General features: G+C 42.4%; 2 protein-coding genes across 7 annotated transcripts in view; one reads left to right on the top strand and one right to left on the bottom strand.

The window, feature by feature from the left end:
- Positions 1 to 10944, bottom strand: part of SLC39A9 (solute carrier family 39 member 9) — a 43774-nt gene extending 32830 nt beyond the window's left edge. For 3 of the 5 annotated variants that reach the window (XR_012159428.1, XR_012159429.1, XM_073348462.1), the window contains exon 1: positions 10098 to 10939. Coding sequence is in view for 3 of the 5 variants with exons in the window: in XM_073348462.1 (XP_073204563.1) it covers positions 10098 to 10193 (96 nt within the window). In the remaining 2 variants the exon portion in view is untranslated. Of the gene's footprint in view, positions 1 to 10097 lie in introns of all 5 variants that reach the window. The other 2 variants (XM_073348463.1, XM_073348464.1) reach the window with 2 other exon arrangements.
- Positions 10945 to 11021: 77 nt separating this feature from the next.
- ERH (ERH mRNA splicing and mitosis factor) lies at positions 11022 to 20482 on the top strand. 2 transcript variants are annotated; one of them, XM_073348467.1, is made up of 5 exons: positions 11022 to 11324; positions 13636 to 13723; positions 15396 to 15516; positions 18690 to 18835; positions 20392 to 20482. In XM_073348467.1, the coding sequence occupies exons 1-4, from the start codon at positions 11037 to 11039 to the stop codon at positions 18790 to 18792; spliced, it is 600 nt and encodes a 199-aa protein (XP_073204568.1). In that variant the 5' UTR covers positions 11022 to 11036; the 3' UTR covers positions 18793 to 18835; positions 20392 to 20482. The 2 variants fall into 2 exon arrangements, with proteins under 2 accessions (XP_073204568.1, XP_073204566.1); XM_073348465.1 differs by lacking the exon at positions 20392 to 20482 and having other exon boundaries at positions 18690 to 19167.
- The last annotated feature ends 6192 nt before the right edge of the window (positions 20483 to 26674 follow it).

The raw sequence follows: 26674 nt of genomic DNA, 5'->3' as shown, positions 1-26674 counted from the left end.
CCTGAATCCAGTTTGAAACAACAATGTAGGGGGAAATCCTCTGTTCTCTATTAATCTAGAGTGTCAACTCTACACCCCAATCATGACATTTCAATGTCAACATTAACTGTTAATTGCTGATCATTTTAATAGATGGACTGGGAAGGAGCTGGGATTGAAAGCCCCATGCTGGAGGCAACTGAAGGTTGCTATCAGCAAGGAAATGTACAGGAAAAAACAGAGAAGACTCACAAAAACAAGGAAGAGGGAGAGAAAGAGAGGATGGAGGATAAGAAAGGAAAAGAAACAAATCAGGAATAGCAGCAGGCCTAAAAGGGAGCATACTGCCTCAATGCGTGATTAATGTAACAAGGCACTAAACAGCTAATAAATAATATGTTGAGTTACTACATGAAGGCCACATGCTCCCTTTGAACCCTGTGCAAACCTCCCATTGACAAGAGTGGGCATTCTGCTCTGAATTATTAGGAATATATAGCCCTGAATTTCTCTCTGCCCATTGATCATAGCTGTATAAGGGGATTTGCCCTCCTCATCTCCAAATGCGTTTCACATCTTGTGCTAACCACAGTACAAAGTGTAAAAAAATGGTCCTAATACCAAAAAACTTCCAATCTAAATGACAAGAGATGCAACAAGTGAGGCAACCAGAAGGAATGGAGAAAGCAGACAAGGGAAATAGTTATTAGATAACCCAGACACAGCTAAATAGCTGACAGTTATATTTAAAAAAAGGGGGTGGGGGAGAAGACATCTCAGAGGTACCTACTGACCATCTACCTAGCTTATGAGCAACATAGCTAGCAGCTTCCCCAGACACTGTGCTAAAGAGAAGTCCTGATGACATATTTGAATGAGGACAGAATAGTGTCTTTACGAACCAATTCAGAATGTACTCAATGCATGAGTGACAGCATACTTAAAAAAAAAAAAAAAAAGCCCAAAAGTCTTCATGGGAGGAGTGGACAAAAGGATAACCAAGGCGGACACTGACAGTAAAATGGACACCACACAAATCAAGAGAGGATCAATTCAGCTGTGTTAAATTGTGAAGGGTAAGACTAAGAATCAGAAGTCAATATTTGATGTGGCAGCAAAGAGGGAAACCAGTAGGTGATTTCAGAGAGGGGAGCCACATGAACAGAATGACGACCCAGGAAGATTAGCAGCTGCATTTTAAATGGAGCTGAGGGGAGCAAAATGGTTATCAGGAAAGCCAGAGAGAAGGTGGGTTCTATAGCCAAGGCAGCAGATGAAGAGGGTTTGGATGGAAGTTTTAGCAGCATGGGCAGAGAGAAAAGGGTAGGATTTTAGAGATTTTATAGAGGGAGATAAGGCAGGATTTGAATGCTGCCTACATGTGCAGGTTTAGAGAGGATGGAGATGAAAATGACACCTAGGTTGTAGGACTGCTGCTGGTGAATGAACCAATATGCAATATAGCTTGTTCACCTATAGATGATACTGGTGCTGAATAGCAGTGGTAACAGTAACAAAAACAAATGTACATAACTCAGATATGTAGGGAGTGCAGTGGCAGCCAAAAAAGCTAACAATGTTAGGAACCATTTTAGGAAAGGGATAGATAAGAAGACAGTAAATATCATAATGCCTCTACATACATCCATGGTAAGCCCATATCTTGAATACTGTGTGCAAATCTGATTGCCCCATCTCAAAAAAAAGATACCTTAGAAATGGAAAAGGTACAGAGAAGGGCAACAAAAATGATTAGGGGTATGGAACAGCTTCCGTATGAAGAGAGATTAATAAGATTGGAATTAATAAAGTTTTCATCTTGGAAAAGATGACTGAGAGGGAATATAGAGGTCTATAAAATCTTTACTGGTATGGAGAAAGTGAATAAGGAAATGTTATTTACTCCTTCATGTAACACAAAAACCAGGGGTCATCCAATGAAATTAATAGGCAACAGGTTTAAAAACAAACAAAAGGAAGTACTTCTTCACACAGTGCACAGTCAACCTGTGGAACTCATTGCCAGACGATATTGTGAAGGCCAAAACAATAGTCGGGTTCAAAAAAAGAACTAGATAAGTTCATGGAACATAGATCCATCAATAGCTATTAGCCAGGATAGTCGGGGATGCAACAGTATGTTCCGAGTGTGCCCTAGCCCTGGTCTACACTATGAGTTTAGGTCAAATTTAGCAGCGTTAGATCGATTTAACCCTGCACCTGTCCACACGAAGAAGCCATTTTTGTTGACTTAAAGGGCTCTTAAAATAGATTTTTGTACTCCTGCCCGACGAGGGGATTAGCGCTGAAGTTGACATTGCTGGGTCAAATTTGGGGTAGTGTGGAAGCAATTCAACAGTACTGGCCTCCGGGAGCTATCCCAGAGTGCTCCATTGTGACCGCTCTGGACAGCACTTTCAACTCAGATGCACTGGCTAGATACACAGGAGAAGCACTGGGAACTTTTGAATTTCATTTCCTGTTTGCCCAGCGTGGCGAGCTCATCAGCAGAGGTGACCATGCAGTCCCAGAATCGCAAAAGAGCTCCAGCATGGACCGAACGGGAGGTACTGGATCTGATCACTGTAAGGGGAGATGAATCCGCGCTATCAGAACTCCATTTCAAAAGACGAAATGCCAATATATTTGAAAAAAATCTCCAAGATGGTAGTCTCACGCAACAGGGATGAGAATTTACGGGACGAGGAGGACAGCACACAACAGGCAAGTGGAGAAATCGTTCTCCCCGACAGCCAGGAACTGTTTATCACCCTGGAGCCAATACCCTCCCAAGGCGGGCTCCCGGACCATGAAGCCGGAGAAGGCACCTCTGGTGAGTGTACCTTTGTAAATATAATACATGTTTTAATAACAAGCGTGTTTAATGATTAATTTGCCCTGAAGACTTGGGATGCATTCGCGGCCAGTACAGCTACTGGAAAAGTCTGTTAACATGTCTGGGAATGGAGCGGAAATCCGCCAGGGACATTATTAAGGGGACATTCAGAGGTGGCCTTTCCTGCTGGGCTGTTTGCCTGTGGCTGAAAAGAAATCCTCCCTGCTTTTAGCCAAACGGTGGAGGGGGGGCCCGTTCACGCTGAGCTGTTTGTGTTTGGCTGGCAGGGATCTTCCCTGATATTAGTCACGCGGTAGGGAGAGGTGCTTGGTATGGGAAAGGACGGCGCTGCTGTTTGAAACCATTCCCACATGTTATGGAGGTTGAAGAAGCTGAAAGACTGTGGTTTACAATGGCTGCCTGGAAGCCGAATTCTGTTGCCCAGCCCTGCGTGTGTGATCTCTCACACCAAACCAGCAGGCCCTCAATGTAAGAGGCAAAATGCGACCTTGTACCAAAAGCACATGTGCTATGTAATATTAACAGCTTGGTTCACCGTGAAAGAGTCTACTCATTGTTCTCTAAACTGTGTCTATTTAAATACTGCTCTCCCCTTTTTTCCTCCAGCAGTTGCAAATATTTCAACGCTCTGTCCCAGAGGCTAGTGCAGATAAGAAGGCGAAAAAAAATGCACTCACGATGAAATGTTCTCTGAGCTCATGCAGTCCTCCCGCACTGAAAGAATGCGTGGAGGCAAACAATGGCAGAGTCCAGGAAACAGAAAATGAATGAGAGGACAGGAGGGACGAGCAAGATGAGAGGTTGCGGCAGCGTGATGAGAGGAGGCAGGATGCAATGCTGAGGCTACTTGGGGATCAAACTGATATGCTTCAGCATCTGGTAGAGCTGCAGGAAAGGCAGCAAAAGCACAGACCACAGCTGCAACCCCTGTGTAACCGCCCGTCCTTCTCCCCAAGTTCCACAGCCTCCTCACCCAGACACTCAAGAACGCGGTGGGGGGCCCCCCGCTCCGGGCCCCCAACCACTCCACCCCAGAGGATTGCCCAAGCAACAGAAAGCTGACATTCAATAAGTTTTGAAGTGCAATGTGGCCCTGGCCTTGTCCTTCCCTCCTCTCCTCATCCACCACCCCACCCGGTGCTTCCCTCCTCCCCCACCCCTCCCAGGCTACCTTGGCAGTTATCCCCCTATTTGTGTGATGAATTAATAAAGAATGCATGAATGTGAAGCAACAATGACTTTATTGCCTCTGCAAGTGGTGATGGAACTGGGGAGGGCGGTTAGCTTACAGGGAAGTAGAGTGAACCAAGGGGGTGAGTTTTCATCAAGGAAAACAAACAAAACTGTCACACGTAGCCTGATCAGTCATGAAACGGTTTTTCAAAGCTACTCTGATGTACAGCGTGCCCTCCTGTGCTCTTCTAATCACCCTGATGTCTGGCTGCACATAATCAGAGGTCAGGCAATTTGCCTCAACCTCCCACCCCGCCATAAACGTCTCCCCCTTACTCTCTCAGATATTGTGGAGCGCACAGCAAGCAATAACAACAGTGGGAATATTGGTTTCACTGAGGTTTAACCGAGTCAGTAAACTGTGCCAGTGCGCTTTTAAATGTCCAATGCACATTCTACCACCATTCTGCACTTGCTCAGCCTATAGTTGAACAGCTCCTGACTACTGTCCAGGCTGCCTGTGTATGGCTTCATGAGCCAGGGCATTAAGGGGCAGGCTGGGTCCTCAAGGATAACTATAGGCATTTCAACATCCCCAACAATTATTTTCTGGTCTGGAAAGTAAGTCCCTTCCTGCAGCTGTTCAAACAGACCAGAGTTCCTGAAGATGCAAGCGTCATGTACCTTTCCTGGCCATCCCACGTTGATGTCGGTGATCCACCAGTGCCTGCAGCACCACTGAAAAGTACCCCTTGCGGTTTACGTATTGGCTGCCAAGGTGCTCCAGTCCCAACATAGGGATATGTGTTCCGTCTATCGCCCCCCCAACAGTTAGGGAATCCTATTGCAACAAAGCCATCCACTATAACCTGCACATTTCCCAGAGTCACTACCCTTGATAGCAGCAGCTCAGTGATTGCGCTGCCTACTTGGATCATAACAGCCCCCACAGTAGATTTGCTCACTCCAAATTGATTCCCGACTGACCGGTAGCTGTCTGGCGTTGCAAGCTTCCACAGGGCTTTTTTATTGCCACTCGCTTGTGCACTATGAGCACTGCTCTAATCTTGGTATTCTTGCACTTCAGGGCAGGGGAAAGCAAGTCACAAAGTTCCATGAAAATGCCCTTACACATGCGAAAGTTTCACAGCCACTGGGAATCATCCCAGACCTGCAACTCTATGCGGTCCCACCAGTCTGTGCTTGTTTCCCAGGCCCAGAATCAGCATTCCATGGCACGAGCCTGCTCCATTGCCACCAGGATGTCCAAATTGCTGGGGCCCATACTTTGAGAGAAGTCTGTGTCCATGTCCTCATCACTCTCGTCACCATGCTGCCATCACCTCCTTGCCCGCTTTTGCAGGTTCTGGTTCTGCACATACTGCAGGATAATGCGCAAGGTGTTTACACTGCTCATAACTGCCGTGGTGATCTGTGCGGGTTCCATGCTTGCCATGGTATGGCGTCTGCAGGAGAGCAGAGTTGCAATGGAAGCAGTGCCTGACAATGGATGACATGAGAATAGGTATTTATAGAGAACGACGAGAGGACCTGCAAGGTGGAGTTACAGCAGAAGTGGTGGAGGACGACAGTTAGCACTGCGCACGTTTCCTGAGGAAGAACACACGTACCCGGGAGCCCATGACAGACAACATGGAGAAATTCGCTATTGAGACAACAGCAGCAGAGCAGACTTGCAGTGGATGACGACGATTAGCAGTCCTACTGCACCATCTGCTGAAAGCAGTATGGCATCCACACAGAAAAAAGGCACGAAACGATTGTCTGCCGTTGCTTTCACAGAGGGAGGGGTGACTGACGACATGTACCCAAAACCACCCGTGAATGTTTTTGCCCCATCAGGCATTGGGAGTTTAACCCAGAATTCTAATGGGCAGCGGAGACTGCGGGAACTGTGGGATAGCTATTCACAGTGCACTGCTCCATAAGTCGATGCTTGCCACGGTAGTGAGGACGCACTCTGCCGGCTTAGTGTGGACATACACAATCGACTGTATAAAATCAATTTCTAAGAATCGACTTCTATAATATCAGCCTAATTTTGTAGTGTAGACATACCCCTAACCTCTGTTTGTCAGAAGCTGGGAGTGGACGATGGGATGGATCACTTGATGATTACCTGTTCTGTTTATTCCCTCTGAAGCACCTGGCATTGGCCACTGTCAGAAGACAGGCTAGAGGACTAGATGGACCATTGGTCCACCCCAATATAGCCATTCTTATGTGCAAGAAGTTGTCCTAACTACACTTTCCTGAGTACAACTCTGCTTTAAAGACCCCTCTCCAGCAACATACCATCAGACAAATGGACTTAATTTTAAAAAAATGGCACAAGTGAAAATTACTATAGATGGACCCATGTAAAAAAACCTAAAACCTTGCCAGGGCTTAAACTTTTCACATTAAAAAAATGAATATGAATTCTAGTAAAGGATTAAAACTGGAGTAAGTAGTGAAATTCCTGTTTTGCAAGCATCTAAAATTTCACATTACAGAAGGGATTCAATCCCCAAGGTAGGTTTAAAGAGAAGTCATGAAAATCATTAAAAGGGTTTATTTAAAGGAAAGCTTGAATTATGGCACTGTAATAGTCAAAAATAACAAAGGAGCTCTCAAAAGCACCAGAACACAGTTTATGTCAGCTTGATTTTAAAAAAAAAGAAAAAAAAGAAGTGTGATCAGGAGATGCATAAATGCAGAATGACCCCAACTGTTTTATGACACTTCTTCAAAAAATTTACCATGGCCCTTATACTGATCTGAAAGTCTGACTAGAAGGATTAAATAAAAATTGCAACGGATTATAAAAAGGTATTCTACTCTCTACACAACTACAAAGATGTCACTGCAAAAGTTTAGTTTTTCTTAAACAATTAGCAAACTGCAGTGAAAAAGCAGTCACCATCATCCTAATTTGATACATAACAAGGCCAAGTGCTAGTTCGTGATGAAACTAACAACTTATTTGTTTAAAATATAATCATCAGCTAGTCAGAGGTCAAAGTGAAAAAAAAATACCAGAGAACAAGTAATTTCATGAAAATTAATAATGTATAGTGACACCTCACAACGCAAACATGTTGCAATCAGAATCATTAGATTAGCCACATTAGGGTCTTACCTACACACACAAATGTACACCGGTTTAGATAAACTAATGGAAACCACCGTGTGGACACACATTTCATTTTAAGAGTAACTTATATAATTTAGCTTAAACATGTTTCTGAGGCCTAGCCTACACTTAAAATTCTGACAGGCATAGCTACGTCGCTCCCTCAGGGGGTAATCACATAGTTATGCCAACCCAAACACTAGTGTGGATGCATGGCTAGTTTGACAGCAGACTGCTTCTGTGGACCTACCCTACCACCACCGAGGGTGGTGGATTACCTACAACAGAAAAAACCTTTCCATTGCTGTAGGAAGGGTCTACACTATGGTGCTACAGTAGGAGAGCTATAGCACCAGTAGCGGAGACCTGACCTACACACACCAAGTATAAGTTTTAAATAAACAATTTAATACTGTACCCAGCAATGATGATTGTGAAGCTTGGTTGAGGTGGTGAAGTTAGAGGGTGGAAGAGGGTGGGATATTTCCCAGGGAATGCCTTACTGCTAAATGATGAACTAGCATTTGGCTGAGCCCTCAAGGGGTTAACTCGTTGTTAATGTAGCCTCACACTCCACAAGGCAGCACAAATGGAGGGAGGGGAGACAGCGTGGCAGACAGAGAGACACACACCCTGTGTGTAGGAGAGAGAGAGAGAGATGTGCATTGCCCCTTTAAGTATGCCGACCAAACTCTAAGTACATTGCCTTTAAAAAGATCAGGAAGTTGAGACAGCAACTGCAGTCTTGGTCTCTCCCTCTCCCTGTCCTGAGCTCTGTCCTATCCCCACCCTGCTCTATATGGAGAAAGGGTAAGCAGGGGGCAGGAGTAGGGGAGAGGGGGACACCCTGACATTAGCCCCCCCCCTTCCCTCCTCCCCTGCACAGCAAGCAGGAGGCTCCGAGGAGCAGCTCCAAGGCAGAGGGCAGGAGCAGCACATGGCAGCGGGGGGAGGGCTGAACTGCGGGCAATTGGAAGCCTTCTGGGCGGCTGCTGCACAGGGAACTTAGGGTAGCGGATGGGGGGGCTGCCGATCTAACCTTGTTCCAAGCCCCCACCAGCTAGCTGCAACGGGCTGTTGTTCCTGAAAGCAGTGGACAAAGTAGGCGGCTGCCAAACAATGTTATAAGGAAGCATTGTGCAACTTTAAACGAGCATGTTCCCTAACTGATCAGCAACATAACAACCTTAACCAGGACGACTTTTAGCGAGGAGTTACTGTAAAATATGCACAGAACAAGAGAACCATAAAATCCACAGTTTTCTTGCAGTCACAAGAGTGTCTTCATGTCAGTCAAGTTAAAAAGAATTTGGGTCTAAACTGACTTGTCCTTATTTGAAAATTAATTAGGTAAACAGATTTTCAGTCAACAATTCACTAAACCATCCCTTAAACAAACTGCTTCACTAAAAATCTGTAGTTATACAGACTTTGGAACCTTCTTTTGAGACTGTCTGCACCCACATCTCACAACATTCTAAGCAAAGGTAATTTCACCCCTAAACTAATCTAGTTTAGAACCCCAGGATTACAGTTTGGAATTAAACCTTGAACAAAGGGAAATAAACTCAATATTTTTGCACACCAGGTTAGTGAATATTCCAGAAAGGCCAAATTCTTGTAACAAGCAAAGGAAGAAAAATGAGGAAAGGATTTACTAGTTAAACCATTACTGCTAATACATAAGATGCTACCTTGCTAATGAGACTATGAGCTGGCCATAATTCCTATTAAGACATTTTCTCTACAAACTTTCAATATCACATTCACTTCTAAACTCCCCCTTTCGTTTACTCATTCCATTATTACAATCACAAATAAAAAAAGTGTAATGCCACTGATATACATCATATCTAAAGCAAAAAGGGAACTCAGAGCCAAGCATTAAACATTTAATTATGGGAAGAAATCCGTTAGTGCCTAACGTGTGTTTTATTTAATAAAAGAAGTTTCTCTCTCTCCTCCAGAAGATACTCCTTCATCTTAATGTCTCTATGACAGTCTTCATTCATGTAAACCCCCCAATCAACGTTGTGTACTTAATGTGCCTTATCAAGGATAAGGCTCCTAACACTATATTATACTTATATCATAAACTCTTTGTGGCAGGAACTTTTATTGTTTGTAAAACACTTAAGACAATGGGGCCCCAGTCCTAACTGGGGGTTCTGGGTGCTACCCCAATATAAAAAACAAACTATTTGGGGGACTGGGAGAGGTGGGGTCACTGTTGAACAATGGAGAACTGTGAAGATATGAGATTCAGCTCATAAGAGGTGAGAGAACAGTGGGTTATTAAATCACCCCATCTTCCTCAAATACTTCAGTAATGTGGACCATATAAGTATCAAAATAGATTACATAATGCTCAGAAGATTTTTGTGAACTCTAGAAGTAATCAAACCCAATTTTCTTTTGGCACAGGGAGAGCAACCATGATGAAGGTTCTGGAATATTATTGTGGAAAATTAAAGAGGGAAACATTGAGTTTTGTAGAGAATTTCTCTTATTATTTGTACTAGTGTTTTTAGAAGCCTTACCCAGACACTATGCAGACATAGTAAAAACCAGTCACTGCCTTCAAGAGTTTATAATCTAAAACCATTTTGAAAAAGAAACATCAAGCTTCTGCCACCTCCCTCCTAGTCATGCAGAGTCTTTGTTCTACTTTGGCAATGAGAGGTTCAGATCTGCAGTTCCAAATTAATTGTAGGATTCATTTTAAAGCAATTTAAAATACATTTTACATTCATCAGAGATTCTGTACTGTTGAATGAGATTTAATATTTCACTTAATGTTTCTTTTGAAATCTCCCTAATTTAAACTGTCACTGGTAACAAGCCAGCAGTAGCCCCAAGGGGACGAGCTAGACGAGTTGATAAGTGTCTGTCTCTCTCATTCCCAAGATTCTTGCATGACAAGGGATGGACAGTCTGGTGGAACCTGCTTACCTCTGAAAAATTAACTGCCAAGGGGATAATCCCTGCCACATAACAGCCAACCAGCATAGCCAGAGACAGCAAACTGATGGACATGAAATCATCCATGTTGTTGCTTTTTGTCCACTCGCTTAAAGTGAAATTCAACTTTTCCAGCTTTTAGTACATGTAGTTTTTCAACTTGTTCAGGTGTTGCGGCTCCAGCAGAGTCATGAAGGTCAGAGGCGCCTCTTCCCCGGTGGTGCCACAAACTCCCTCCCTCCCCCAAGAGCTTAAGTGTGTGAGAGAGACACCCGGCTTTCCTGGCCCTGATCCCTGGATCTGTCAACAGCAGCTGGGATCCCACGATTCTCTCCCTCTCGCCGCCTCCCCTCTCAAGGGCCCCAGGGGATTAGGCCACCCCTGGGGGAGCGGAAAGGCCCTTTCTCTCCCACAGCCCGGGGGCAGGGGGCACCTTTTCGCCCGGGTGAGAGAAGGGCCCACCCCGCTCACAGACGACGCCAGCCCCAGGGGCAACAGAAAGGCCGCTCGCCCCGAGACTCAGCGGGGAGGGAGCCCGGCCCTTCCTACCGGCCGCAGGGAGACGCCGGCAACGCCTTCGCCTTCCCCTGCTGGCCCCTGGTCTCAGCGGATTGGCGGAGGCGGGCGCGGAGCGGTTCCGCGGGGAGCTCAGTCCCTCAGGCTTCCGGCTCCCCTCTGCGCCCGGCGTCCCCCGCGGCTGCCATGGAGGCCAAGTGGCAGCTCCGCAGTCAGACACTTCCCCTTCCCGCGAGCAGCTTCCGGGTTAGCCGCCTGAGCCTCCCCTCAGCGGGGGGGGCTGGAACGGAGGGGCTTTCTCACGTGACTCACTTTCTGCCGCCACTTCCCGCCTGATTCCAAGATGGCGGACAAATAATCGCTAAGGGACCATCTTGGAAGGGGCGAGAGGCACAAAGCCTCTGATAGGACACGATGCCCCTTTCAAAGATGACTACTAAAGTCTCAAAGAACGGCGCCATTGTGCCCCTTCCGGCATACGCAACGCCGGTGACGCTTTGCCTTGTGATATTCTCGCGAGAGTTCCTCTCTCGCCCTGGAGGCGCTCTGGTCTGGCCCCGTGATGTCTATGGTCGGGAACTAAGGGCTGGTTGGCGGTTGGTGGAGTGTTTCCGGTTAGCGCAGGGGATTGCGGGTGACCGTTGGGAACTGTTAGTTCGGGACCGTCACAGTCAGCGGGGCTGTGGAGAACGAGTCGCCATGGTGAGGAGGGGGGGGATCCCGGGGTGCGGGGAGGAACTGGGTCGGTCGGGCCGCGACGTAGTGGTGGCGGGAATGGGTCTGCTGAGGGCGACGTAGCGCTGCGGCCTGGCGGAGTCCCCAGCCGCGTGTCTCCTCCCGCCCCCCGCTCCAGGGCTGGGGACCGAGCGGGATACAGACCCCGCCTCTTCCCGACCGCACGAGCTCCGCGGGGGGAGGGGCGGGGGCGAGTCTGGCTCGCGCGGGGCAAGATCACGGGGACCCTCACGCGGCACCCGGGGGCGGCAGTTTTCTTCCCATCCGCGGTGGAGGAGGGGCCCTGATTCCCCAGCGGACATCTCCAGCCCTCGGCTGCTCCTTGCGCAGGGAGGGGCGAAGGCCCGTGTTTATCCACGCGGGTAGATTCCTCACCCACAGCCCCAGCACGTGTCTGCCCAGGCAGCTGGCCCCTGGGGCAGGGGTTTTAGCCTTAGGGTGACCGAGCTGCACGCGCCGTGGCTGGGCTTGTGGCTTTGTCTGGCTCTCTGTGCTGCACACGTGGGCCCAGGCGGGTTTTCTCACGATGCGTTTTCCGTTTGTTTATACACCAGAAATTCGAGGTTTGTTGTAGGCTGGAAAAGTCTGCGATGACAGGAGAACTAGTGTAAATGAAATCCCCAAAGGGAGTGAAAGGCTTGTATACATCACACGTGGGGAGAGTCAAGTCCAATTTTTAAAAAATCCTTTGCAGGTCACTTTTTAATCAATATAAACTCTTATTCAAAGAGCCGCTACCTTGACTTTGTGGAACATAATGCCATTAAACAGCTTTTTTTTTTATTCAAATGTTTTCTTGTAGCACTTGGAACCCAGAGCCCTCTTTATATGTTAGGAAAAGAAAGTGAAATTGATCTGTACTGCTTCACTGGTTAAACTGAGTGAAATGCAAAAAGAGATGATAATCCTAGTGTTTTGTTACTTTCATGTGAAAGTGAACTACACTGAAGGAAGCCTACTGATTAGTGCTTTGGTAGCTAACAGCTGCCGGTGAGGAGGAGGAGGAGGATATATTTGAAGCACTTCTGTAAGGGCTAATGCTACTATGACATTCATTTAAGTGAAGTTCTTGAGCCAATTCAAGCAAACTACTACTTCTGGCTGGCAGTAGGAGTAACTTAAAAGCCTGCTACATACCATCTGCATTCACTTGATTGTACTTATATCAGTGCTCTGGCCCTGCCCTCTTTCTATCTCCTGCTTCCCCGATGTCCACTGTTCACTATGGGTGCAGCATCTTAGTCATGTGCTGAGAGCTAATCTATAGTTGGTAGAAGCCTTTCTGCGTGCGTACTGAGTAGATGCTGATGTCTGAGCCTTAGTACTTTGGCTTTCTGCACTATGTTAAACATGTTTTGCTTGGTAATTAAAAGGTGGTAATTAAAGCCATTTTTAAAAGTCCTGACAGGAACATAGTAGGACTTGCTATAACAGATCAGATGAAAGTTCCATCTTGTCCAGTACCGTGTTTAGAGTGGACAGTATCAGGTGCTTTGGAGAAAGGTGCAAGGAGCTAGAAGGTCCTAGAAATTAAAATGCATTCATCCTTGAATAGCTAACTGCAGACTATAATTGTGGAACTTTGTGTTCACTTGTAACTGATGGTGAATACTCAGTCTCATGTTTCATGTGCTGGCTTTTCACCTTGAGGTGAGATTTTTAATGTTAGTGAAATGAAAGTTTGATTCCACCCTGGTTTTCCATCATTTAGGGTATTAAAACAAAACCAGTAACTGTCAGCATTTACAATGGAATAAGCAAATCAATATAATCTCCAATATAGTAGGTTTTTTTAAATTCTCATTTCTTTTGTTACGCTGGTGTTGTATTTACAATGGAACAGCCTGGGCCTTGCATACTATTTCTTGAATGCAGTCAGTGCATTTGAGTGTGAAATAATACAAGATGCTTATCTCAGAGAGAAGCACGTGTGTACATTGACAAGTCTCAACTGTGATTGGAAGAAAAAATTGCTGGCCAAAACAGTGCCACGAGGCAGTCCTCTTTTCAGTTTCTAATTCATGGTATAATGTGACATTTGTTTTCTGTACTATAGGCCTCATAGGATTTTTTTAGAAAGAAATGCAAAGTGATTTTAAGACTCTTACTCTGATTCTCCTTTAGACAGTAAGATTTATATGTTACAAGTATATAAGATCTGATTACTAGAAATACAGCTGAATTTGTGTCTTATGGGTTGGTCTTCTAAACTTCAGTTTAGTCTTTGTGTATTTAATGAGTATTTTTAAGTCTGAGTCACTGTCTTGTTTTTGTGCAGTCTCACACAATTTTGCTTGTTCAGCCTACTAAGAGGCCAGAAGGGAGAACATATGCTGACTATGAATCGGTGAATGAGTGCATGGAAGGTAAGCATTGCTGCCTCTGGGATGAAGATGCTTTAGACAATCTCTTCTTGTTAAGGCCAGTTTAGTTTGATTATTTTTTCCAAACTTTCACCTGCTGAGAGAATCCATTCTGAACACGTTTCCTTAAATTAAAAAGGTATAAAAATAACTTAGCAAAAAGTGCCCTATAGGTGTAACAGTTTCCTGCAAGGGGCGAAAGAGTTATTTCAAAAAGACTCTTCGTTGCTTCACAAATCTTCTTCCTGTATTTATTCAGTGTTCTATTCTGACTTTACTGACTAAGGCCCTGAAACTGCAATGAGATGTGCACTGTGCAAGTGGTCTGCCTGTGTGCATCTCATTGCAGGATCAGATCCCAATTTTCTAACTACTAATCCCTACAAAGCAAATACTGCTATGAGCGGTAATCTAGATCCCATTGTTTTGCACATAATCAACTGAATAAATACTAATTACAAACTCTGCTACTAGGAGTATGTGAGCCAGAAAGAAACCAGTTTGACTTTCAGACACACACTGGTTTGCAGGCTAGATGGAAGAAAATGTTTTATTTGTAAATTCGGCTGATTTTATATGGATTCACTGGTGGCATCATTATCTGAGGTGCTAAGCACACTCATCTCTCATTCAAGTCAATAGAATGAGTGTTCAGCACTTCAGGACCAGGCTCTGTGAGACATAGAACCTGACTGTTCAGACTGCATAACCACACATGAAGCAATTTGGGTGTTTAATTTAGCATTACACTTTAGCACAATATAAAGAAGAGTTGACTGGGTTAACATTTAAAAAAATTGGTATATCACGTTAGTTCTTATACTCTAACATCAAGAATTATCTTATTGTACCAACAGCATTAAAGTTTTCCTCAGCTAGATAATTCTTTGCTCACCAAAAAAAAATTCTAAAAGACTTTTTCTTCCAAGATGGGAAATGTTGATTTGCTGCTTAGAGGAATCTTAAATTAATGTATAAAATATTGAACTCTTGTGGGTTTTTTAGAAAGTGCAATAATCATATTTTCACCCCTGCTGTAATCTGATCTCTTTACATTTGGAAAAGTGACTTTCTGCCTGTTATGTATGAAAGTCCATTGCTCCATTTGAGAATATTTACTTCCTTGTTTGATGTCTGATCCTGTTGCACAGCAGGCAAGTGTACAGCTCTGTTGCTAGGATTTGTCAACTTTGCTGCTTTAGAACCAGCAATGAGATAATTCTAAATATTTGACCTGTGTACTCAGTAAAAAAACAAGTATATTGTACATTTTTGTAAAATTATGCCTTGAACTAAGTGTAGAATTAAAATCCAGAAGACACTTTTCACTACTTCATAAGATATGTTCTTGAACTATTTGACAGTACTTCCTTAACTGTGATACCTTAAAAAGGTGTAAATAATAGCGACCCATTTCCCACATCAGTGTGTTCTGGGTGCTGTACAAACAATTAGGAGAACTAGTCAACATTGTAAAATTGAAAAAATATTAAAGCTGAGTGGTATTGTCTTTTAAAACAATTCTATAGCATCTGCATGTTCCCATTCCAAATGTGCTTCTATAAACTTTATTGTTGCCTATAACTTTAATACCAGAAGGAACTTATGGCAAACTGAAACCACTAGCCTTTTAATGCCATTATTGATGGTACTGAAAATTCTTATCTCTCTGCAGGAGTTTGTAAAATGTATGAAGAACATCTGAAGAGAATGAATCCCAACAGCCCATCCATTACATATGACATCAGCCAGTTGTTTGATTTTATTGATGACCTGGCAGACCTCAGTTGTCTTGTGTAAGTACTATTCTGCTGTATGGAAGGTAGTACTTCAAAACACCCATCCTATTTTGCAGATGAAGGGATGGCTTCCCTCCCATTTTGGGAAAACAGCGGTTTTAAAAGTAACAAGGAATCACTTAAGCCTGTGTACAAAATCAGTGATATAATACTTGACAATATTATAATATTTTCCATTCTCACCTGTACCTATCAGTTGCTTACCAGAAATGTGTGTCATTTCCGTTTAAAATGCTCTTTATATTCTGTGAAGTGTAACTAGCTGTGTTGGTGAGGCAGCAGTGTTCCATAAAACAGACTGGCATTCCATATCACCCTTAGCAAGAGTTGCACTGGGACATAACATTTGTCTGAGAGTAAGTACACATAGCTTTGAAGTTGACAGTTCCATTTCAGATTTTATCCACAATAATGCTTATAACAGTTCAGGTATTTGTACCCGAACACATTTCAGTAAGATTACAAATTGCATTATAAACTGCCCAGAACTAGTGCTTGATCCCTCATTTAACAAAAACTTCATAAGAAAACTTTGTACTGGAGTTCCGAATGCTACTAAAGCTTGTCTAGCATGGTTTGTTTCTGAAGAGGCCACAGTGTTGGTAAATCTTACTCTACTGAGGACCATATTGGCAATGTGCTAGGGAGCCTACAGGCTGCACCTAACTTTCCTAAAGTGGAGTACGCTGTAGTCAATTGACCTGGATCAAGACAGAGCATTGCACGTTAGAAATGCGGGGTGGGATATTAAAAAAAAATTACTTAAGGGACTTAAGAACACAAGTCCCATTGATTCTCAGTAACAGTTGTGGTCTTAAGTCACCTAGAGAATCTCACCTGCAGTCTCCAGGGTTCTCCTCTGTATATAAAAGATGAGGGCAGCTCAAGATGGCATTGTAAGTTCCGCATGCTTTCCTCACCTGTGGGTGACTAGACCCATTTCCCCTACTGTTCTGCTCTGGAAAATGCAATTTAAATCTCAGCACTTCTGGCAATTAACAGCTGGTTTTCATACCATAAATATTCAGCTACTTTTTGACTTGCATCCTTAAATTTTGTAGAATAAGACAAGAAGTCTAACATTCAGTTAAACTACCTTTTTCTGTTTATTCAACTGACATGGGCGCAACTGCTCTTCATAATCAGAGTAGAAGTTAACTGTAAAAGGATTGTCAAAGCATTGGATAACTACTGTAGGAAGTTACGGAGTGTAGTATGTGTGCAGGTCTGTAAGTCTTCTATAAAACTTGATCCAGCCACAGGGAAGCTATTTTTAATAGGTGCCTACCTCTCTCATACAATTACTTGTTTTTATGACGTATTATTTTGAGAAGTCAGAAAAGAGCCTGCAGGCTTTGGATTCCTTACCCCTTCAGATTCATCAGCCAAAGTCATTGACGAGAAGGATGAAAAGATCACTTAATACTAGTTTTGGAAGTTTTATCTTGTCCTTGAGTTCTCCCCCTGCTGTGCCTGATCCCCAGCTACAGCAGTATTGGGGTGGTGCAGGGTTGACCAATCATGCTATATTTTGTTTTCCCCTCTGACAGATTAATGATATGATCCTTGTTTTTAAAAAGGAGCCTCTGTTTTCTAATACAATGTTATGTTTTTTAAATCAGGAGCCTAGTCAAACCTAGTAAGGCCAAAGTGTGTTTGAGCCAAATTCTGTTTTAGCTTATAGTTTCCCACCAGATGGCATACTTAGCATGTAATGTACTGTGCACAGTTTGACTACACAAATCCCTATGCTGCTTGATACCAGATCTTTCAATGCAGCTTTAATTACTGATTCTTAAAGATACATTTAGTGCTCTGAGAATTAGTAAAAACCTAGTAACTTATCCTGAATGTATCTATTACAATTGCATAGAGATAATGAAACACTTGTCACAGTCTTGCTGGGTTTTTAAAGGTCTTTGGTGAGATTTTTTTTTTTCTGTTTGTTCCGTAAAACCTCTAAAGTATCTTGGACTGAATCAAATGGCATTACAGATCTTAATTTTTGGCTCATCCACGGCTAAATGCTAATGATCCCTTTCTTGTCCTTGTCACGTGGGTAGAAAGGATTGTGTTCAGAGATGTTCTGTTAATCCTGTTACACCACACTTTCTTGGAGTATCCAGGTCAGGCACTGTATATTTTAAAAGGCACATCCCAGATTTAAGTATTAAAACTGGGCATGAAGGGAGAAATCTTAGTACTGCATCTACACAGATACCTCCCTTCATGCATCAGCTTGCTGAGTTGCTTTTGCTATAAGTAGCTAGGACTGGCAGCAGTGGAGGCAGTGTTTTAATATAATGTTTCCTGGGTCTGTCAAGAGCTTGGTGATGAACTTTGTGTTACTTTATACAGTAAATGAGCTCAAATAAATTTGTAATCCCTGACTTGTAAAGAGAGAATGAATGTGTGAGAACTTAGATCGCAGCCTTCTTTTTTGGGGAGCGTGCTTGTTCTGGGATCTAGACTCTCATTGCCAGATGATATGTGAATGGGTTGCTGGCTGGAGCTGCTTCCTTATTCTCTTGGCTTTGATCTTTTGTTAGGGAGAATGAAGAAAACACTTAAGAGCTCTATAAAGCCTCACATGACTTGAAGATCTTTGGTTTAAAAAAAACTTCTTTAAAGATTATAAGCACAAGTAGAAAATCTGTGGTCTTAAATTCCAAATTTCTCACTTATTTAATGTTTGAAAATTAATACCTTGCCTGCTGTTTCTTAAATTCAAGGAGGACCAGCATTTTGATTTTTTAAAAATGTTTCATGACTTGTGTACAATTCTCAAATTCTGAGGTGTTAAACACTTTTTAAAGGCTTTCTCTCTTCACTTTCTACTTTCTGTAGATGGAGGAAAATCATTTTCCTGAATTTTAATGTAAAAGAGAGAGAATGTGATCTAGTAGTTACTGGTGCTTGAAACATCTGGGTTCTGTTCCATGCTTTTCAACTGATTTGCTGTGTAACTTGATCAAGGTTACTTCAGCTAAAATTCCCACTCAGTCAAATGGAAGCATGATTAGGCTTCAGCTATCTGTCTGTAAAACATGGATAATTACTTTGCTATCTCACACACTTTGTGAGCTTTACAAACAGTTGTTAAGCCTCTTCTGAAATGTAAAACCAAAGGACAAAGCAATGTTACATTAACCGTTTTTTTCTTTCCCTAGTTACCGTGCTGACACTCAGACATACCAACCCTACAATAAAGACTGGATAAAGGAGAAGATCTACGTCCTCCTCCGCAGGCAGGCTCAGCAAGCAAGCAAATAATGGGGCAGCCTCATTATGGGGCTTGGGGAGGGCTGGACAACAGGTGTGTACAGTAGTAGAAGTTTTGTATTATAGTCATCCTGTTGTCATCTTGTTAAACTAGTCAGGACTGAATGTATTGTTAGAGATGCAAGGATTTTGTTCAGTTTGAAACCCTCTTTTTAGTGTAAATGAAGAAGAAAATGTAACATCTTTGGCAGGGATTTAACTTTCTTTCTGGTTAGCTAATAATCCTACTTTTGTTCAACCCCCTAGGGCTGTTCATATGCTTCACCAGATTCACTGTATGTGCCCTTCTGCAGGATGTCCAACTATTAGTTATGTCATTGAGACAAAAGACTTAGTGGAAAATAAAATGAATGCTCTTTAGTTAAATCTTATGTGTACTGGACTTCTTATCTGACTTGTAAAGCACTTTAGAGTAATTTAAATCCTACTGGTCAGTGTGCTGTATAACAGGGATTGGAAGGAGTACGTGGACTGAACTCTGAAAGATTTTCTGTTGCATAGTGTATAGCTTCATATGAGCAAACTTTTTCCTAAGTGCTGCAAAACAACAAGGTCTGTAAACAAAGTTGATGGGTCTCTTGGACTGAGTGCTTATGGCTTTGATAGAGCGCCCAGGATTTATACTTATTGCTGGTGAAAATCTTTCCACTTGGAGTATAAAAGGAAAAGGTTTGTTAGTATAAAGCTATGTGGTATGCAAGAAAAAAATCTTTGAAACACGTAGGACTGAACAGTCTGGAAGGAGTGTATGCTGGTTAAAGTAACGCACAATTTAAAAGGACAACTAAAATTCTTAAATACTTAATGGGTCATGTGGTGACAAAGAACATCATGTTTATAGTGGTGTTGCCTGAAGCACTCTTACATTTATACTAGAACTGGCAGTTCTTTAATATTGAGGGGTCTGATTGCCATGAGTGGGGCTCACCTTTATCTGTTGAAAGGTTTAATGTATTTATAAACAAAGTAAACTATCGAGGAAACAAACAGTGCTTGAACATTCTGCTCAGTATACTAATTTAGTTAGAGGGATAAGTGTCCTTTTGAGGCCCCAAAAATGTATTTTAAAAGTTCTGCGACACATTGTGTTTTGGAAGACTGTCTTTCAGGGATGCTGCATAGAATGTAGCTTTCTTTAAGGTGATTGCAGAGGATTTTTTTTAAATAGGGCTTGTCCTTTCTTGCTACTTTATGGGTAAAGGGCCTGAAACCTTTTTTTAAGGTGGTTTTTTTTTCCCTACAGTTTTCTGTAAACTTAGAATAATCAGGAATGTCAAGTCTGGTCTTCCTTCATCTTGTTGCTCCATTGGGAGCTCTACCACTTCAGCTGAAGGGGTGAAGGTGTTGGGTCTGTAACATTTTAGAGAAAAGGCATTTTTGCTAAATAGTGACTAAAAATCCCTTCCCCTCATTTGTTTAGCTTTCAGTCTTTGCTCTTATGAGGGCAACATTGCACTAGTTTTGAAGTAATTTCTTCCAGCATAGACAGGACTTGAATTTCTAATGTGAAAAAGTTGGAAGGAAAACCTTGTAGGCCTTTATACATAATAAATAAGTGCAAAAAAAAAAAAGCCCTTTTTCCTTTTGCAGGTCACTTTGAGAAGACACATTGGGGCTTAACTATGGTAGCTAAAGAATGATTGCTCACCAGAGGAACTAAATAAAGTTAATTTGCACACAACTTTTTTTTCCCTATCGTTTCCAAAGACTATGGCTTCTTCAGCATGAGGAGTCCGATACAAAGATAAAAATAAATAATAAAATAATACCTTCTCTGCTCTTCTCTGCATTCTTGCTCTCTTGAGTCTAGATTCATCCCTGTGCTGGTGCAGAGCCAGACAATGGGAGGTGGTTTGTGCCTCCCAGATCCTGGGTTTGCTGGGGCTGGTTTGGGCTCAGATGCTGGCTACGGCTGCTGTAACAAGTCCATGACCATTTCTACTCTAGAACATCCTCTGAGCCAAGGACTCCTGTGGGAACAGGGGGATGCAGAGCCAGAGACCCCTTGGTGCCAGGAGAATTCCCTGGGGGCCGTTGAGCCACTATAGGTAGCAAAGTGGCTGCAGAACAGGCGTGAATTCTCCCCCAAGTCCCAGCTTTCTCTGACTGATCTAAGATTCTCTTGTGAGTCCCTTGCTCCTGAAACAAACTTTTGGCTGCTGGCTTGAGAAGCCAAATAGCAAGTTTTATACTATTATGATATCGAAATAGTATTCTCCATGTAATCTCAGAGCTGCCTCCTACAATCAGCTGTTCACAAAACAAAGCATTTTAAATCTTTGGCCTATTAACACTAACTGCTTAGCTGTACAGCTGACTGGAGAACACCTTTGGAGTTGAAAAACTACTGCTACATCTTCTGCTATGAATGGCTAAAAGGATTATCGAGAAAGCCTTCTTCCAACTACATAAAACTGATTGCTGCTTCAAGGCTATGATGGGAGAAATAAGGGCTCTAGGTTCTTGGAGATGCAGGAAGCTCAGGTGCTGTGTATTCTGCCACTCCTCTCCAGTGGGTCGCTGAACTCTCCAGCCCAAGCCTCCTTTCATTTATTTATTCTGACAATTTTCAGCTCTAGAAAATTCATGTATTCGAAGTACAATTTGCAAAAAAGCCACTTTGTTTTTTCTCCCATACACCTAACATCATTGGGAAGTTGTTCTGCAGCTCGTAGTTCTTTTCCCCATAGCAACAATATTTTGGATCAGTTCAGACCATACCACTGTAGTTGTGTACTTGATGGGGGTGGAAGAACTCCACTGCTACACTGCATGGGTTGAGGTGTCAATGCCCAGAGCAGACTAAACTGCCAGCTAACACCCTATCTGTACTACTAATGGGAAGATCCTCTAGGGAGATGCATCAAATAATTCATTAACGCTTTCTAGCAGGTAATACCTTAACTTCTGATATCAATATTCTTACCATACTCTGTTTAAGTGAAGAACGTAAACTGTGATGCAGTCTCCCATCTCCTGCCACCATGCAATACCCTCTTGATTCATGTAGTTTACATCATGTTTTTGTGGAAAATTCAGCTCAGGTTTTTGTATCAAACCGAGTAGACATTTTGCAGATCAGGAACTGTTACAAGTATTGTCATCAGTCCTGCTGCAGAGGCTACAGCATCATCTGACTAAGAAAGTGCACTGAGAGGATTGGTCACCATAATTAGTAAACGTTGCTCTTGCATGTTTGTCTAAATTTAACATGTTCTCCTGATTGATCTCCAGAAATCATATTTGTTCCTTGTCAGTGTCTTCCTCGCATGGGCTCTCTAGTCTTGTCTGCTTTTTCCAGCTACATTATTCCAAAAACTCATTTTGTCATAGTACTGCATGCTTAACTAAAGTTGTAGAGCTGGGGGTCAGAACCCCTCAGGGGTCGCGAGGTGTCAACCTCCACCCCAAATCCCGCTTTGCCTCCAGCATTTATAATGGTGTTAAATATATAAGAAAGTGTTTTTAATGTATAAGGGGGGGAATCACACTCAGAGGGTTGCTATGTGAAAGGAGTCACCAGTAAAAAAAAGTTTGAGAGCCACTGTTGCAGAGGAACTTCTGTATTTCCAAGCGCCTTTCAAAGCACAGCCAGTAATTTTGCCTTGCCTGAATTGCTAGTCTGAGATCTGGAAAAAGCACAACTTGTTACCTCTAATGTTATGTCCTCATTCAGGTGTGCTGCCTCAAGGTTTCTCTCACTGTCTCAAGCTTCAAAAAGGAATAAGTACCGTAGTCCTGGATTTTGCTTCATTAATTAGCTTTCAGTGGGCAGTATCTTTAATGTTTGACTGTAGCAACCATAACCTTAAAGATCACTGTTGCATATCTCACAAATTTTATCAAGATGGGACAAATTTGATTTGTATTCAATTCAACTATCTTGCAATTGATTTTTCTGCTTATTTGACAAAACTACTTTTAAAATCATTTGATTTCAATACAAATCAATGTTAATCACATTTTCTACAGTATATTGTTAATTACAGTAACAGGAAAGTAAACATCCAAGAATAAGCATGTACTGGTATGGCTGCTTCAGATGCTTTACAGGGTGCCCAAGAAGTGATAGATTGTGTTGTATTAATGATGCTTTAATTAATCAGCAATCCATTGAGAAGGGGACAGAATATTGTCAGCCACTTTAGCTACATCATTGCCATCGTTCCAAATTTTGCCGCCTGCAGAAAGCCCTAAGCCTGCCCATAAACCAGGTCATTCAACATAGAACTCAAGTTACCATATACCACAGGCTTTGAGTGTCTTATTCTGAAGAGTTAAATGCCACCTAGCTTCCCCCTTCACATTGTAGTAGTGCAGAGGTAGGCAGCATACCAAGTCTTTTGAAGAGGTAAAGGTGACCTGCAAAGGAAACAAAATTGGGTTTGTCCCCTTTGTAGTGCTTTATGAGGGATAAAGAAAGATGGAAATAAAAAATTTAAATCTGGAATATCGTGGAAGAATATAGTAAGTGAAGAGGTTGTGAAATTGCCATCACAAGTATCAAGAGACTGAAAGCAGAGCAACTGAGGAGAAGGGAGTTGTTGCCAGTCTGCTTTACTTGTAACTCCAATGCCTAACGTTTGGAGAAAGGAAGCCTTTGTTAAAGATTCAACATTACATCTTCAAAGGAGAGAGCTTATAATACGTGCACCTCAAGGAAAACTCCAGCAACCCCATGGTGGACCATACCTGACAGTTCTAATGTTTAAAAAAAAACAAACCAACCAAGCAGAAAAATTAAATAGCTTTCCAACCTTCTTTATACATCACAAGGAAGCAGAAAAAGCACAACCCAGTTTTATAAACAGCACTTGCATCACCTCATTAACTAGACCTACACAGAGACCATTTCTATGACGCTACTAGCAGTGTGGACACTGAACATGCATTTAAACATGGAAACTTCTGACAAGCAAAATTACACTGAAACCAGAAAAAATTAATACTTCTGTCTTCAGCCATTTTGAATTAGAATAAAGTATATCAGTTATTTATAATCAAGGCCCTTTGTTTTCAGATATTACTGATTTTTACCAAAAATTTCCTTGGTTTTGTGCAAGCTAGTAGCTGTTACTGCTTTTCACCCAAAGTTTGGGGCCTATGCTACCTAGGACTTCCGGAATTAACAGTGAAGCGCCTTATATCAAGTCAACAGATTACTGTTGGTATATTAGAAAAGAAAAGTTTTATTTGTAAGGGGGCTTAGAAATAATGTTTCATAAACTCATAGGGGGCATGCAGTGTGTGTGAGTTCAATTTAAATTCAACAGCAAACTATATTAAATTATTTGTTACAGTATCTCAATATGTTTGGCTGCCATCTAGTGGTGATATGTATTAGGCAGCTAAATACAGTTAAATAAATAAACCACAGTAGTAAACTTTTTTCCCCCTCTTTTTTTTATCCTCCCCCCAATATTTACCCCAAAATTCTGGTTAATTTTTTGCACCAATTTTCATCTATTTCATTTTTCACTGAAATTCCCTAGACATTTTAAACAAAACAAAAATGAAGGGCCTTTCTTATAATCCACATTAAATTATAATATTTCAGGTCCAGCACAAATCTCTGCAATGCAATCACACTCAGAGCCTTGCTGGACAAATAAATGCAATCCAACAGCCCATCAAGAAAACTCTGATCGACAATGAAAGGCAGTGGTTGCTGGGATACAAATGTAATTTCAGGTTCCGGTTTCCTCAACCATTATGGAGCCATCCTTGTATCTGTTGGAGCCCATGGGGTTTGCTGACCCAGTAGAATGGTGGAAGCATAAAGATATCTGGTTTCTCAATCTTGCTGTTTTCGCAGGATCTTTTCCTGCGGTGTCATTAACTAATGCAAGAGCATGTACACTTCTGCTGAGACTAGTAGCAGTGGGAACTGTGGGTGCTTAGCCCCTTGGAAAATCCACTTATTCAGATGCCTAACTTTAAGCAAGATATTAAAATATTGACCTCGGTGCATCTTTGTAAAATACATATTTTTACTTCCTACAGCTAGCCTAAGAATGATCACTTGAAATAGAAACTGCTTTTAAAGCATTGCTACTAGTCCTATAAAGTTTTTTTCACACACTGTCTTGTCTGCTGTAATTTTATTTAGCACTGGATGAATAGCAATAGCTGATGTTTGATCGAACACCAAAGAAGTGGATTCATCACTTGTCCTGAGTGGAAATGTTTGGTTTTGCATATGATGAGTGACAGCTTTTATTATGATCTGTTAATCATTTCACCTGCACTATATTTGAAAATCACTGAAGTTAATTAAAGGCCCATCTGGAGATGTTACAAGGAAACATGGGACATCAGCAATTAGTGCTCTTATTACTGTAATCTGAATTATGCTTGTGTGACCAGGTTAGCGGGCTGAGTTTTGGGCACTGCTTCACTTTATAGCTCTCTTTCTTCTTTTTAATCGTGCTCAGATTGAGTCCGACACATACAAATACAACAAGCTTTGCTTCTTAGCCCAGCTCATTGCTAGAGCATCAGCGGGAGTTTACCTAGCAATATGAACTTTGTACATATGCTAGTCAGTCCTGTCATCCCACCTCCTGCACTATCCGCATAATCTGAAGTAAACCTGCTATTCTATTGCCATGGTCCTTATGTTTCTGTCCAAAGCAAAAACACCTGGAGAACGAACAAACAGCACTTCCCCGTGTGTGTGGCTGCTATGTGCACTGAGCTCTGCAGTGCAAGCAGGGAGGAAATAGGGATGGCCAAGAAACCTTGCCCCAAACTCTAAGCACCCAGGACTTTTCTTTGGGTTCGGTTCAATTCCTATCACACACACAATGGCATCATTGCTGTTGATTAGCAGGCCACCACCAGGCCTGAGTAGCATTAACTAATCCTTGTTACTTCACATGAGCCACTGAGGTGGGGACATAGCGCTTAAAGTGACTTTTCCTGCCCAACGCTCCCTGGACCTGCCTCCATTTTTCACTACACTGATGGCTTCCACAGATGTTTCACAGAGGCAATAAAGTGCATAGATAGATTTGATGAGAGTAAAGCAGAATTATTGCACATGATGTAGCTGCCTTTTCTCTGTACATTTTTCTCATAGTTTTTCCACTGGTTTGATTTCTTTCTGCATCAGGTGGTGGAAGGGACCATTGGGGCCAATGTGATCACTAATTGAGCAGGTGCCGTTAGAGATCAAAGTAGCATTTACTAATAGGCCGGAGAAAGACAAAAAATAATCCCTCCCTCCCTCCAAGAGTCTTTAATAGTACTGTAAGTGGTACCACAAATAAGTGGCATTAAGTGGTTTTTAAAGTGTCTGGGCTATTAATGTGGCAGCTCTTAGTTTGCTGGACAGAAAACTAAAGGCAATTAATTAAAAGGAATTCATGGCTCTTTGAAGTTTAATACTTGCACTCTCTCAGGTACTGTCCAGCTGGCATTGGCTAGGCTTTGGCAGTTGCTTGTTGCGAATATTTTGACTCCTATGTCTAGGGAATTTAAACTCTGTTATGGAAACATCATCTGGGTCCATGTAATGAATGGCAAGACCCAGAGATATGCATCTTGCCCACTTAGAAGTGAAAGCACAGAGAAAATTGATCTGCATCTTAAAACCTTTTAAAGATTTCCAGCTTTCTGTATCTCTCTGATCATTTGCTCATTGCTAGGAAACACATTGCACCTCTACTGCTGTTTCCCTTTCTTTATACTGCTAGAACTAGGGGTAGATTAAGACACAATTTAACAGATCAGCTGACATGGGCCCTGGCCTGTGAAAGAAGCCCTGAATATGCCCCCTCCCACACACAAATACATTTTGGGTTGTTTTTGTCAGTACCAACTCCATCCTCCTACATCTTTCTCCAGTAGCCCCAACCCACCCCCATGTGAG

Source organism: Lepidochelys kempii, chromosome 6, assembly GCF_965140265.1.
Source record: "Lepidochelys kempii isolate rLepKem1 chromosome 6, rLepKem1.hap2, whole genome shotgun sequence".
In the NCBI taxonomy this organism is placed as follows: Eukaryota; Metazoa; Chordata; order Testudines; family Cheloniidae; genus Lepidochelys; species Lepidochelys kempii.
This window is presented reverse-complemented; position numbering and strand designations above follow the sequence as displayed.